The following is a 13,741-nucleotide window of genomic DNA, read 5'->3' as shown; positions in this document are numbered from 1 at the left end:
ACAGGACCTTTATATTACACACAGTCTCTCCAGTACAGCGTTAGCTCTGAGTGTTAGCGATGCTTGCTAATGTAAACACAAACCTTATTACTCCCAGAACAGAGGGGATTCAGCTTGCGACGGTATATTGTGGGCGGGACGTTACCAGGAGTTCAATGTAAAGCCAGCCCACATTTCCCTTATTACGTCATAAGGACAGCAAATCTGGATCAGCTCGTTTGTACCCCCATTTTTAGAGATGTGGGTAAGGAGGAAAAGCGAGAGGGTTGTATTTTCTGACACTTTGTGAGTCTCCTTACTCACCGGGGACACATATTTATGTATAAAAGACATCAAAAAGTGTGTTTTGCACAATAGGGGACCTTTTAAAACAAGACAAAAACTGAATGTGCTGCTATTCTGTCATTGACACTTGCTGCCTTTGTGGCTGCTGTTTAGCCAAAGTTGCATGGTGTTGCTCCAAGTCCTTTCTACTCCCCTCTATTTAAAGGTGAAGAGGAATTGGAGACCATAGACTTACACTAAACTGCTCAAAGAGTGAAGCTAGTCTGATGAACCCAGTGTGATGTTGTCTTGTTGCTGTGATCGGCAGGCCCCTTCATCGACAGCATCGCCGGGGTCCCAGAGGAGTTCCGCCATGTGGTGTGGACCTACGGCATGAGGAGACTAGCTGTGCTGGTAGGACGGGCGCTTCGATTCGGGGAGTCTGTCCTGCTTGTGGGAGACACTGGGTAAGATCCTAATCATTCTCACTTTCAGTAATAAGGGTGAAAGGGTTATGGAGCCATGGGGGGACCAAACTATGGATATGTTTTTAACTTTCTATCTACTGACCTATGCCCTAGCTCCAGGTCATACACTATTGACTAAAGGTTCCCATCAGCCTCTGCTCTATTTTGTATTTGTGTTAATAAGCGAATGTTAGCATGTGGTTATACTAAAACAGGATGGTGCACTTGGTAAACATTATCACCGGATAGCTTGCCTATGTTAGTGTTTAACATGAAGCACTGCTTTCTCAGTAGAACCTCTCAGAGCAACATGGGAGTGTTGGCCTTACCTGTCAGTGGATGTTGCTGTTATAATTATAATGCTAAGATCTTTTGCTGCTCCTTCCCCAGATGTGGAAAGACGACTATCTGCCAGCTGTTTGCTGCTCTGGCCGCACAGAAGTTCTTCTCAGTCAACTGTCACCTCCACATGGAGACATCGGACTTCCTGGGAGGCCTGCGACCCGTCAGACATCAGGTACTGACCTTTATACGCACATTCCATGGTACTGACCAGCTGGCAGAAAAGTAAGACAGACGGCAGAGACAGCTTTGTTTTTACGGAGAATAAATAGAGGATGGATGTCTGGTGGGTCTGCCGGTGGATGAGTGGCAGGCAGCAGGCTGACACTGAAACTGAGATTTCTGAATTACATCCTTTCTTTTACTCTCCTTTTTTCCTCTGGAGAAGAAGTAAAGAAACCATAACTCTGGATCTATCTGTTGTTTGAGGTGCTATAAAGTATATGAGCTTTAAGACATGAAGAAACTATTATTTTCCGCTTCGCTCTGATGCAGGATTTTCACCTGAAAATGGGCAGAAGTAACTTTGGCCGGAAGTGACGTTAGCGCCCTCATACTATATTTTTCTAGAAAACCCCCTGAACACACTAAGTGCACAGTCTGACCTCAATGTTTTTAACATTGTGATGTTTTTTTTAAATTCATTTTGTATATTTAAAAAAAACTATTTATTGATAACATAGTCAACATTCCACTTTAATTCCCAAAAACATGTGTCACCACAGGCTTAGAGTAATGTATATCTTGCAAAATAAATTCTATCCGGTTTAGGTTGTTAGGTTAGATCCAAACCAGCATCACGTGTTGCCCTACTGTATGTACACACCTTCAAAGGTTACCAGTGTAGAGGGATTTGAATATCATATGGTGTTGTATTTTGAGGTGCTGCTACAGGATACCCCAAATAGTAGTATGTGTGAGTGACCATTAGCAGTATTTGGCAGCCAGTGCATGAATGTGTTGTGGATGGATCTATGATGTCATGTAGTGTAAGCAAATCTTCCGAATGGTCCTTGTTTATGACCCTCCCTGTGTGTGTCTGTGTGTAGACTGATGGGGAGGACTGCAGGCTGTTTCAGTGGCATGATGGGCCCTTGGTGCTGGCCATGAAGGAGGGGGGAGTGTTCCTCATGGACGAGATCTCCCTAGCAGACGATTCAGTGCTGGAAAGACTCAACAGGTAGACAAACACACACACAAACACTCTTTTTAACTTCGTAAGTATAATTTCTCTCTTGTAAAGTGCATGGCACAGGTACACTACATCCCATTGTTTGAAGTTAGAGTTAACAGCGGAAAAAAAATATATGCCCAGTTTGGATGTGACGATCAAACTGTCATCATGGGAGTAACCTGCTATAGTCGAATGAAAGAAAACAATTTTATCTTGATATTCAGAACATGCTGTTCTACATGATGTCAGGCATCTGTCAAACCAGATTCACACATATCAACAACTTCAGTCCAGTATGTGTTTCTCTGGCAGGAAGTTGGATAGCAAAATGCGTTTTGACAAATGAGCGTTACAAAAAGATCTGTCCAGATATCAGCTTTCTAAAACACTTTTTAGGCAGATTGTAACCTAGTTATCTATGTTTGACTGTTAGTAAAAACCAAAAACAAGAAAAGAGGCAGCTCTGTAGTCTGAGGGTGATCTCTATTAACAGATCACAGGCGCTGTTGGATATGAGACCCTCGGTGCAGATGGCCTGGGTTCTGTTAGACAATGTTTTTTAACATTTTGCAAATAAAAGAAATAGAACTGCATCCAACTTGGTAAAAACCGTGCTCCAAAACAATCCTTCTCTGACCATTTCAAGACACCTTGTGATTACAGATATTAACCCTTGTGCTGTCTTCCTATCAACCACGCAACTTTTGTCCAAGGTAGTATACATTATAAACAATCAGCCAAATCTATGTTACATCCTTTAAGCCAACTTTATTCTGACTTCTTACCACAAGTTTTACTCTTTATGGTCAATAGACCTCATTTAAACAAAATTAAACAGCTTTTTCTGAGTTACAAAAGGCCGAAATGTTGAATTACTTAACAAAGTTGACCGCAGAAAACCAGAATTTGAATAACACCCTGAACTTAATGAAAGTGATCATAATTCCTTTCTTACAAGAAACATAGTTTACACTGTGTTCATTCACCCATTCACACCTCATTTATACAGAGCAGTACCACTTGCTCTTGGGAAGCTAACCCTCACACACCATCGGGAGCAGCTCAGGGTTCAGTATCTTGGCCAAGGGTACATCCACATGTTGATCTTCGACCTTCTGGTCGGGAGACGACCACACTCCCTCGCAGCCACTGTCTCCACGTATATTATTTGTCTGTCACTAACATAGAACAAACTTTTATCCCGACATTTGGAAATGGGTCAAATTTGCCCGAGGACAACAGGAAGGTTAAGACATATGTGCAACAAGTGGTACTTTTGAGACTTGTAAGAGTATACTGCCACAAATTGCACTTTTGCTACACTTGGTATGACATTGAGACAAAACCAAATACAGGAGAATAACAGACATAGCAGGGTGACAGTGTGTGTTTCCTCTCAGTGTTTTAGAGACGGAGAAGTCCCTGGTGCTGGCGGAGAAGGGCAGCGGAGACAATGACGATGTGGAGCTGATCAGAGCAACTGCGGCGTTCCGACTGGTGGCCACCATGAATCCTGGAGGAGACTTTGGCAAGAAGGAGGTAGATAAAAACGAAAGAATGTTGCAGTGCTGCATTTGCCTGTAATTATTCTACTAAAAATGTAACTATGATGTGTGTCCCAAAATGCTCTTTAAAATGTATCAATGTGCTTTTACCACTTAGACCTGTAGAGGGTAACTCTCGTGCTTGTTTGTTTTGGACAGCTCTCTCCTGCCCTAAGGAACCGTTTCACAGAGATCTGGTGTCCTCAGAGCAACAGCCGCAGTGACCTGGTGCAGATCATCCAGCACAACCTGCGCTCCGGCCTCTCCATCGACGGTAAACTAGCTTAGAGACCAGGATGCTGAAACAGTCTTAGTTCCAGTCTGTCATTCCTAGTTCCAACATAAACGATCCACAAATAATGTAATGCACAACTAGTTTATCTGTGAAAGCATAGAAAACGTAGTCAGATTAAAGTGTTACTGATGTTCCTTTGTCTCGCAGGTGGCGATATCGCGGAGCTGATGCTGGACTTCATCGAGTGGCTGACTCAGCAGGACTTCGGCCGGCGCTGCATTCTGAGCGTCAGAGACATCCTGTCCTGGGTGTACTTCCTTAACGTTGTGTGTGAGCGGGATGAGGACGGTTTCATGACCATGGGAGCCCTGGAGGATGAAGAGGAAGCAGAGTGGGACCTCAGACTGGACACCGTGACCGCCTTCATCCACGCAGCATGCCTAGTGTACATCGACGGCATCGGCTCTGGTGAGCTGATGGGTTATAATTAGTTCATCTGAGGATGTTTATCCCAAAGGAGGTGTTGATTTTTATCTGAAAGTCCCTCTCTTTTTGCAGGAACCACGGTGTCCTCTGCAGACAACGCCTTCATGGCTCGCCGGCTGTGCCTGGGCTTCCTGCAGCAGCGGCTGAGCAACATGACCAAACTGGACCAGGAGATGCTGGACGCCCTGAGGGTGTACGACAGCGGCCTGCCGCGGGAACCCCAGTGGGGGGAAGACTTCTTCGGCATCGACCCCTTCTACATCGCTTTAGGTTTGAACTGTCTAGATTTACAACATCTGATATCATGCTCCTTTTTTTTTTGTCCAAATGCTTTGTAATACGGCCAGTAGGTAGGTACTTAGAGAACAGCTAGATATAGATTTGTCCGAATTCTATCTGAAATGTATCACAAGCCGACATTTGCTAGGCCAGAATAAGAAAGATGGCATTACTGGCATATGAAATGTAGTCAACTTTATAGAAAATGTACATTACAATTTGGGATGTCAGTGATCCCCAGGTACTGTTATGATATAAATATGGTGAATACAGACAGAAAGTAACAACGCGGTACAGGTATACTAACTGGGACTTGAGTTCTAACTTGAGTTAGACACTATTAACTACTACTATTTCTCTACTCCAATTGTATATTCCAATAAATCTGATGCAAAATAAAGTTTTTTGTCCACTGGCCAAATGTGAGAACTAGTGAGTTTTCAACGTTTAAACCAGCAGCTTTATTTATGAACGTCGTTTTTGGCCTGTAAGTGATGTATAAGATGTATAACCAATAATCTTAAATCATAATTTTGTACCCTGGCTGCATAGCCTGGCATATAATTGCCTATAAATTCTTCTATACATCAATATAACACAAAAAATAATTTGCCAACACTAGCTTTTAATCATTTGCGTAAGTCCTAATGAATTAAATACATTTATGTCTTTGTCCTGCTCGTTATAGTACGTTAGTTTTGTTCCAGGTTGCGTTGGGTGTCTGAGACTCAGTATAGCTGATTTTGGTCTAGATTGATAAAGAACTACTTTAAACTTTGGGGGTGATTACAAAGAGTGTAACTTACTCAAACTGCCATATGTAGACTGTATATAAAGCACTGTTTCAGTTGAGTTTCTCTTTACCTTCTTGAAACCATTGGCTCCTTACCCTTCCTGTCCCCCCAGGCCCTCAGACCGACAGCCGTGACCTGCCAGACTACGCCATGGCAGCGGGCACCACTGCGGTGAACGCTCAGAGGCTCCTGCGAGCTCTGAAGCTGCAGAGGCCCGTGCTTCTGGAGGGCTCACCTGGCGTGGGGAAGACCAGTCTGGTCTCAGCGCTGGCTAAAGCCTCTGGGAACCATCTGGTCCGAATCAACCTGTCGGAGCAGACGGTAAGACTTCATGAGAACAAAGCTCTCCATAGAGCTCTGCATGAACATTAAATACTTCCTACCTCCGATGACTGATGGTTTGCTCTCTGGCAGGATGTTACGGATTTGTTTGGAACAGATCTCCCCGTGGAGGGAGGAAAGGGGGGAGAGTTTGCGTGGCGCGATGGCCCTCTACTGGCTGCTTTGAAGGCAGGACACTGGGTTGTCCTGGACGAGGTAAGCACATTTTATTTCCGTACATTGGACACCACTTTGATTTCCAACCTTCATTAAACAAACTGTAATATGTTGATATAATCTGTGATTTTTAAACTGACTCGACTTGTCATCATGGTGACAGCTGAACCTGGCCTCCCAGTCGGTGTTGGAGGGCCTGAACGCCTGCTTCGATCACAGAGCAGAGATCTACATCCCCGAGTTGGGCATGAGCTTTCAGGTTCAGCCCGAGAAGACCAAGATCTTCGGCTGCCAGAACCCCTTCACTCAGGGCGGGGGGAGGAAGGGGCTCCCCAAATCCTTCCTCAACAGATTCACCCAGGTGCGGGGCAGAGGGGATTATACAGAGTTTAATTTCCTTCAAAAAGTGTATTTTTGTGCTTATTTATTGCAGTTTTTTAGTTTGTTTGATTATTTTTATTTTCTATTTATATATATATATTTTAAAATTGGATATAAAAGTGCATTACTTTTAAATTTTTTTAATTGAACCTTTATTACATTTGGTCATGATTGCGATCTTTCTCTTTCGTTAATAAATATTTTACAGTAGAAATAAATAAATTCAGTAATGGTTTTAATCAAGTATTCTCTGGTTGCAGAGATTAAATTTGAACAAGCTCTGTATTACACCATTGTTTAATAAATATATGTGGACTGTTTCAACAATTTGAAGTTGTCACCTTCACAGACTAGACGGTTAATGTAGAAAAAGTTCCAGTTTCACTTTGATTAAATCTGCCGTACCCCTGTGTCCTAGGTGTTTGTGGACCAACTCACGAGCAAAGACATGGAGTTCATCGGAGACTCCATCTTCAGCAGCATTGATAAGGAGATCATTGCTAAGATGGTGGAGTTCAGTAACAGGGTAAGCTCCTTCCTGACTCTGTAAGAAGATATGACCTGTCATACGAGCATCAGGCAGCAGTTTCAAATGCTTTGGATAAATAAGTAGATAGATATTTATTTATCCCAAGTTGGAAAATGATTTTGTCACAGCAGCATTTTGATAGTCAATCTACAGGAATTACAGAATTATTTAAAAAATAGAATAAAATAAAGATGCATTTAAAATGTGCAATTTTAAGTAAAAAATACCTTTATTCAGAAGAGTATCTAAACGTTATAAAATATACAGAATACATTAAAATAATAATATATATAAATATAACTAATATGCCAATCTACTAAACATATAAACATAATGTAATATATACATTAAGAGTTAGAGCAAGTAGGCTGCAATATGTAAGTACAGTATATGCAAGTTGTTCATGCGTGAAGAGAGGTTCATTGAGTTTTTTTTCGTGCACTTCAGCTGGTCGAGGAGGTGTGTGTGGAGCGCCACTGGGGTCAGAAAGGAAGTCCCTGGGAGTTCAACCTGCGGGACATGTTCCGCTGGTGTCAGCTGATGCAGGCTGACCAGTCTCCAGGGTTCTTCAACCCGGGTCAGCATGTTGCCCTGGTGTATGCCGACCGGATGAGAGCGGAGGCCGACAAGGCTCAGGTGCTGCTCCACCCTGCACCAAAACATAATCATTAGTAAATACAATTAGAAGTAGTTGAATTGGGTTTCCAAACAATCATATTTAATGAATATGTGTGTGTTGTACTTGAGATACTTTCTTTTGTGTTTTGATCCAGTTGTTTTTATGCTTTTAATGGTGTTACTGTTGCACATGAACTCTGTACACTTAAAAACATGCCGAGGACACGAAGATGATCCTTTTTTTTTTATTATTTTTTGGGGGCTTTTTGCCTTTAATCGGATAGGACAGTAAAGAGTGACAGGAAAGTGGGACAGAGAGTCGGGGTGGGATCCGGAAAGGACCATGGGTCGGGAATCAAACCCAGGGTCGCCGGCGTACGGTGCAGGTGCCCCAGCCAGTTGCGCCACGGCCGGGGCCACGAAGTTGATCTTTAACTAAAACCTATGATAATTATTTAGGATGTTTGTTGTCTTATCATCTATCTATGTAGAGCAAGCATGACATTTCAGACTCGGGCATAGGTAAACAACAGAGACAGTGTTTTGGTTAGACAGTGAAGGGCGCTGGCCAATTGTCCTTTTCTGAGTTGCTTTCACGACCATATCTGGTCCTGGTCTGAAGGTGTGGGAACATTATAAACTACATCTTTCTTCAGGACAAGTTAGTCAGAGATGTGTTTGGCTTGAACGTATTGTGTGGTAACCTTCGAAATATGTAACTGTACAACGATTACTGAGTTGCTGAATTGTGCTGGCTGAAATTTAATACAAACATTCATACTTTGTACATTTTGAGTAGTTCACTACACCAAGGAGATGGTTTCTCCTGATTCAGAGTAGTTCAACTGCTCATCATGCACATATTACACTCTGTAACTTCAGTGCATTCAGGGACCAGCCTCACTATTCTTTCTTGTGACTCACCTCTTTGTAAAGTCTGTTCCACTGTTCATCCTGTGAACCCCTGCCGTCCCACACAGGTTCTGTCGGTGTTCAGGAAGGTGTTTGGTGAGGACTTTGAGCCGTACAGCGGCTCCCGGCAGTTCCACATCACTCCTCTCAACCTACAGGTTCGTCTGAACAACAGAACTATCTGATGTTTTAGAAATCTAAATTATTAGCAGAAGTTAATGGTTTCTTCTCCCAATGGATTGCTCCTACAGGTGGGCTTCTCCGTCCTGCAGCGCATCGGTGGGGCCTCTGTAGCCCTGGATCCCCCCTTGTCCATCACACACCAGGTGCTGCGGCCCCTGGAGTCCCTGATGAAGTGTGTGGAGATGGGCTGGATGACCATACTGGTGGGCCCCACAGCCAGCGGGAAGACCAGTCTGGCCAGACTGCTGGCCCTGCTGACAGGACACCGCCTTAGGGTGCTGGCCATGAACAGCGCCATGGACACCACGGAGCTGCTGGGGGGGTTCGAACAGGTAACAGGACATCAGATCTCTAGTTTAACCAGCCTCTATCTGTCTGGAAACATCACACTACATCCCTTTGAACTCATTTATATTTATCATTTTAGAGACTTAACATATTGGACATACAAACAATCTCTCTAACCATAGGACACATAATGCAAATATATCAGGGTGCATAAATGATAATTAAAACAAATATCTATATCACTTAAAAATCAAATAAATAGTAAAAAAAAAGGCATAGATTTACCTAAATAATACAATGTAAGTAAATTAACTTCATTTCTATACACACAAAACAGCCAACATCCTCACAATGGTTAATTCATGTGAACTGAAATGCCCTAATTTAAATGCCTCTTCAATTTCCCCAGGTTGATATCATGCGGCCATGGCAGCAAGTGCTGGAGAGTGTGGACTACATAGTTGCCATGGTGATAAGGCGTGGCCTGATGTCGCTGGATGTGGGAGTCCAGGACACAGAGTTCCTGCTGCAGACCTGGGGTCTGTTCTGCCACTGGCTGAAGGAGGAGAGGCAGCAGAGGACGGGGGGGACCATCAACTCAGAGGCTCTGAACAAGCTGGAGGTCATCATCCTGCTCCTGCAGAAACTCAACACCAAGCTCAAAGTGTTCACTGGTAATGGCCCAGGAGTGTAGTGCTGAATACTGCCTGATGGACCGCTTCAGGATGGTCCCAGTGCTCTAATATATCTGTGTGTCTCCTCCAGACATGTCCAAACTGCAGATGGATTTCACACTGCTGAAGGAGCGCCTGGCTCAGCTGGAGGATGGCTGGACCAATGGAGGCTTCGAGTGGCTGGACGGGATGCTGGTCCAGGCCCTGCAGGCCGGAGACTGGCTGCTCATGGACAACGTCAACTTCTGCAGGTGGGAGGAAGTGCAGGCTGCTGTCTCTGGTTCTTGTAGATCTATTTGTAAAAACATTGTTTAGTTGTGATTTGGCTCGTACACGGTTTACATAAAAAATGGCCTCAACCCTGGGCTTGGTTAAAAGAGCATCATTATAAATTCAGGGCCAGATGTTTTAGAAAATATCATCATTTTGATACCGGCTTTAAAAAACTAAACCAAAGCTTGTTTGACATATTGATAGAAATCAATAATGTATGTCTGGGAAGCAAAGAAATTCAAGTCCAGAAACGTTTGAGATAGTTTTTTGAAATGAACTGTAGATAAAGATGAAGATATGAAAACAAGTCATCTCATTGCACCATGTATTCTCTGTTAGTGCCTCTGTCCTGGATCGCCTCAATGCTCTGCTGGAGCCCGGTGGATCTCTCACCATCAACGAACGTGGCGTCATAGACGGGAAGACCCCCAGAATCACCCCTCATCCTAACTTCAGGTAGCACGCAGTATTGCTCACTTCTTTTATTGAGGATGTATAAAAGTGTGTCCGGTCAGCTGATGTTGGGGCGTTGCAGGTTGTTCCTCACCATGGATCCTCTGCACGGGGAGCTCTCCAGAGCCATGAGGAACCGAGGGGTGGAGATATACATACCAGGGGAACACGAGGGGGTCTGCTGGGACACACTGGACATGAAGACCCTGCTTCACACTGCGGGGGTGACCGGGGACTGCGTGTGTGATCTGCTAATTGGAATCCATCAAAGCATCAAATCTGCCATCTGGGGTAAGCACTGAGTAACGACAACACATAATTGCCGCATGGCAGTGAGTCTGCAGAGGTCATTTAAACATGGTGCTTCCATTTTTCAGATTCCCCGGCTTCTTCAGTGGCCTCCCTCCTCCATGCGGCCTCCCTGCTGTCCTGCCAGCTGCAGCGGGGTGTGGATTTACCCAGCGCCCTGCAGCATGCCTGTGGAGAGGCCTACTCACAGTGCCAGCGCACCACCGCCAACCAAAAGGTATAGACACCCTGTTATCAATGCATGATTCCTTCAATATTATTTCTCTTTCTTAACATAATAATGCCCTCCTCACCTCTGGTGCCACCAAGGATCTTACCTGGGACTCCTTTTGTTTTCTTTATCTCTCTGGGCCACATTTTCAAGAGTTTTGTCATTATAAACTCCATCTATGCTGATGACACATGGAACTCCTTTGAAGTGTTTAAATAAAACGACATACAAGTGTAAATGTCTCTCCTGGACTTGGAAGCAGCCCTAATGTTGCCCAAATCTTGTCAGGGCACAACTGAACACTTCTAAATCAGATATTTTTGTGAATGGTCTAGTTGTGTTACATTGTCTTTCATCTTAAATTTTTTTCTTAATTTCTTTTTATGTATCAGACATAAAAAAGCAGTTTATATCCTGCTTAAAGAAAATGTTGACTTTTAACAAGCCATTGCTCATATCTTGACTGCCTCTTCTGGCTCCATCTGTCCTCAAAGTTTCTCAAAAACTAAACTTTTTAGATTATACAGGAAATGTTTCAACCAGAGTATACTGTAAAAATGTTAGCATAAAGATATATAATGAGTACCTCCAGTGTTCCTATGGGCTAGGTAAACATTGATGCATTACTTTCCTTCCAGCAAGTCCAGCTGCTGATAGAGCAGCACCTGGCCATCCTGGACACAGAGGACTGGGGGAGTGGGCTGCTGTGTGCCGGGGTCTGGCCCGACGGCTTCCCCTCCGCCCTCCTCTCCACCGAGGACTCCTGCTTCTCCGCTGTCCTTCGAGATGGACAGGTCCTCTCATTCTGCCTAAACACCCTCAGCCTGCAGGGCAAACGGTGAGGAGAGAAACAAAGCAAATAGCACATTACTATCTATGTGGGTTATTACAGGTATTAGAAGAAATGCAGATGTACGTTGAAATATTGAAAAGCACCTAAATTGGCCGTTGAATTACAGAAAACACGGTTAAATTAAAAGGAGTTGACATGTTAACATAAAGTAGTGCAAGTGTTAGATGTTGCAAAAAGGAAAAGGACAGTTTAATCCCAGGTAAGGAAACTTCATAACTTTAGCAACTACCCTCATTCCTATTGTCCACAGGAACCGCCCCCTGAGCCTGAGTGACCTGCGGAGGGCACTTCAGAGCAGTGGGTGCCATGAAGGCCTGAGTTTCTCTGGGGGAGTGGTGGACCTGGCAGAGGGAGACGCTCTGAGGCTGATCCCCACCGCAGTGAGGTTGCTCACTGAGAGAGCCTCTCACGGAGACTGGTTCCTCCGCAGCAACTGGCTCTCACACCTGGGGAAGAGCTTCAAGCAGGCCCCCGGTCCGTCTCTCACACACACAAACCAGAAGATTTGAAAATAATTGAACTTTCATGTTTGTTTTAATATGAAATATAGTACAGACAATGACATCACAGCACGGTATTCTCAGTGATGAGTTCTACAGTGTTATTTTGTAACCACACTTGCTTGCAGAAATGAAAATGGTAGCTTTAGTCAGGAGTGTTCAGCACTATCCAGTACTTTGGATCCTGAAACATTGTGTTTGTTTCTCTTCCAGACCCAGCTCTGGTGCAGGTGGAGGCAGGAAACCGGGCCCTGAAGGCGGTGTTCGGGGGCAAACTGGCTGCCAAGGGCAAGTCCCTGACACAGCTGCTCCAGCCCCACAGCATAGGTAACTCTTTGGTTGTCTTGTTCTTCCATAAAAAAAATCTATTTGTAATCCATGACCAGAATATGGAAAGCACAACCCGCAAATATAAATAATAACAATAACTATGTATTATTCATAGTATAACAATGGGCATGACTTTGTACTGCAGCTTTGAGTTACTGCCATAACAGACACACAGCAGATCTTTTTCGCTCTCTTAAACAAATAAGCTCTATAATACATTTCATCCTCAATAAATATACTTAAATACAGAGCACACAACATGACTCAGTTATGCAATTCTGCTATTTGTTTTATTTAAGAGTTTAAACAAAAATAACTGGAATCAGCATCATTGATTGGTCGCCTTTACCTCAATTACATTTATGGTATGAGCTAATTGGATAGGAATAGATTACACTTTTTTAACTGTCATTCAATCCATTGATGTTGTCGTTTGGGGACATTCTGATATAATATTAAAAATATAAGGTTTAATTTGAAATCCAAGTTAATATTACCATGATTCAAAATATTGTTCATGACCCTGCTAGTTTGAGGTTGCTCAATGCAGGTTAATGTAATATCAATTTGTGGTTCATGAAAAGATTGAACAAAGATACAATAATTTTGGATTTAACAAACTAGTTGAGAATATACAGACTTTGTTCTCCTGCTGTAAGTAAGTGTTCCTGTTGTGTTAGCTTGTTTCCTTGAGGTCTTTATCATCACAGTATAAATTGATATTTATGATTTTTTTCATAAATTAAGGGTAAAAACCGACCATGATTTTTGTGCATTTTATTCTCTGCATTTCTATCAGGTATGCTACCATCATCAGTGTTGGGTATAGTTACTTTGGAAAGTAGTTAATTAGGTTACAACGTTACTATCAATTAAAAGTAATCAGTTACGTTACAGCGTTACCTATTAATAAAAGTAACGCGTTAGAGTACTCCTGCGTTACCGAAAATTAAAAGCCGTTTGCAGCGCCTCGCACATGCTGCAGCTTAACTGACGCAGACACACAGCCTACTTTAAATGCACCGAGACGTCCTGACAATGAATAACATCATCCAACCAAATTAACTCTGCAGGATAACAATAACGACAGTCAGTTATATGCCACATAGCATTTATTTTTTATAATCACAGAACATGTGATCAA

The 13,741-nt window shown here is 43.2% G+C and overlaps 1 protein-coding gene across 1 annotated transcript in view; it reads left to right on the top strand.

Annotated features, from left to right (window-relative positions):
* Positions 1 to 13,741, top strand: part of mdn1 (midasin AAA ATPase 1) — an 82,402-nt gene that overhangs the window by 31,703 nt on the left and 36,958 nt on the right. Inside the window, 22 exon segments of the mRNA XM_063902856.1 lie at positions 593 to 731; positions 1,122 to 1,248; positions 2,123 to 2,253; positions 3,648 to 3,786; positions 3,951 to 4,065; positions 4,234 to 4,494; positions 4,585 to 4,782; positions 5,698 to 5,906; positions 6,000 to 6,122; positions 6,247 to 6,444; positions 6,883 to 6,990; positions 7,441 to 7,629; positions 8,592 to 8,681; positions 8,775 to 9,038; positions 9,404 to 9,668; positions 9,760 to 9,919; positions 10,281 to 10,397; positions 10,477 to 10,685; positions 10,772 to 10,920; positions 11,553 to 11,752; positions 12,018 to 12,241; positions 12,481 to 12,594. Of these exon segments, the coding sequence (XP_063758926.1) occupies positions 593 to 731; positions 1,122 to 1,248; positions 2,123 to 2,253; positions 3,648 to 3,786; positions 3,951 to 4,065; positions 4,234 to 4,494; positions 4,585 to 4,782; positions 5,698 to 5,906; positions 6,000 to 6,122; positions 6,247 to 6,444; positions 6,883 to 6,990; positions 7,441 to 7,629; positions 8,592 to 8,681; positions 8,775 to 9,038; positions 9,404 to 9,668; positions 9,760 to 9,919; positions 10,281 to 10,397; positions 10,477 to 10,685; positions 10,772 to 10,920; positions 11,553 to 11,752; positions 12,018 to 12,241; positions 12,481 to 12,594 (3,729 nt within the window).

The sequence above is a fragment of the Eleginops maclovinus genome, chromosome 15 (genome assembly GCF_036324505.1).
Source record: "Eleginops maclovinus isolate JMC-PN-2008 ecotype Puerto Natales chromosome 15, JC_Emac_rtc_rv5, whole genome shotgun sequence".
Classification (NCBI taxonomy): Eukaryota; Metazoa; Chordata; class Actinopteri; order Perciformes; family Eleginopidae; genus Eleginops; species Eleginops maclovinus.
The sequence above is the reverse complement of the archived record's forward strand: the minus strand, read 5'-3'. Positions and strand labels throughout refer to the sequence as shown.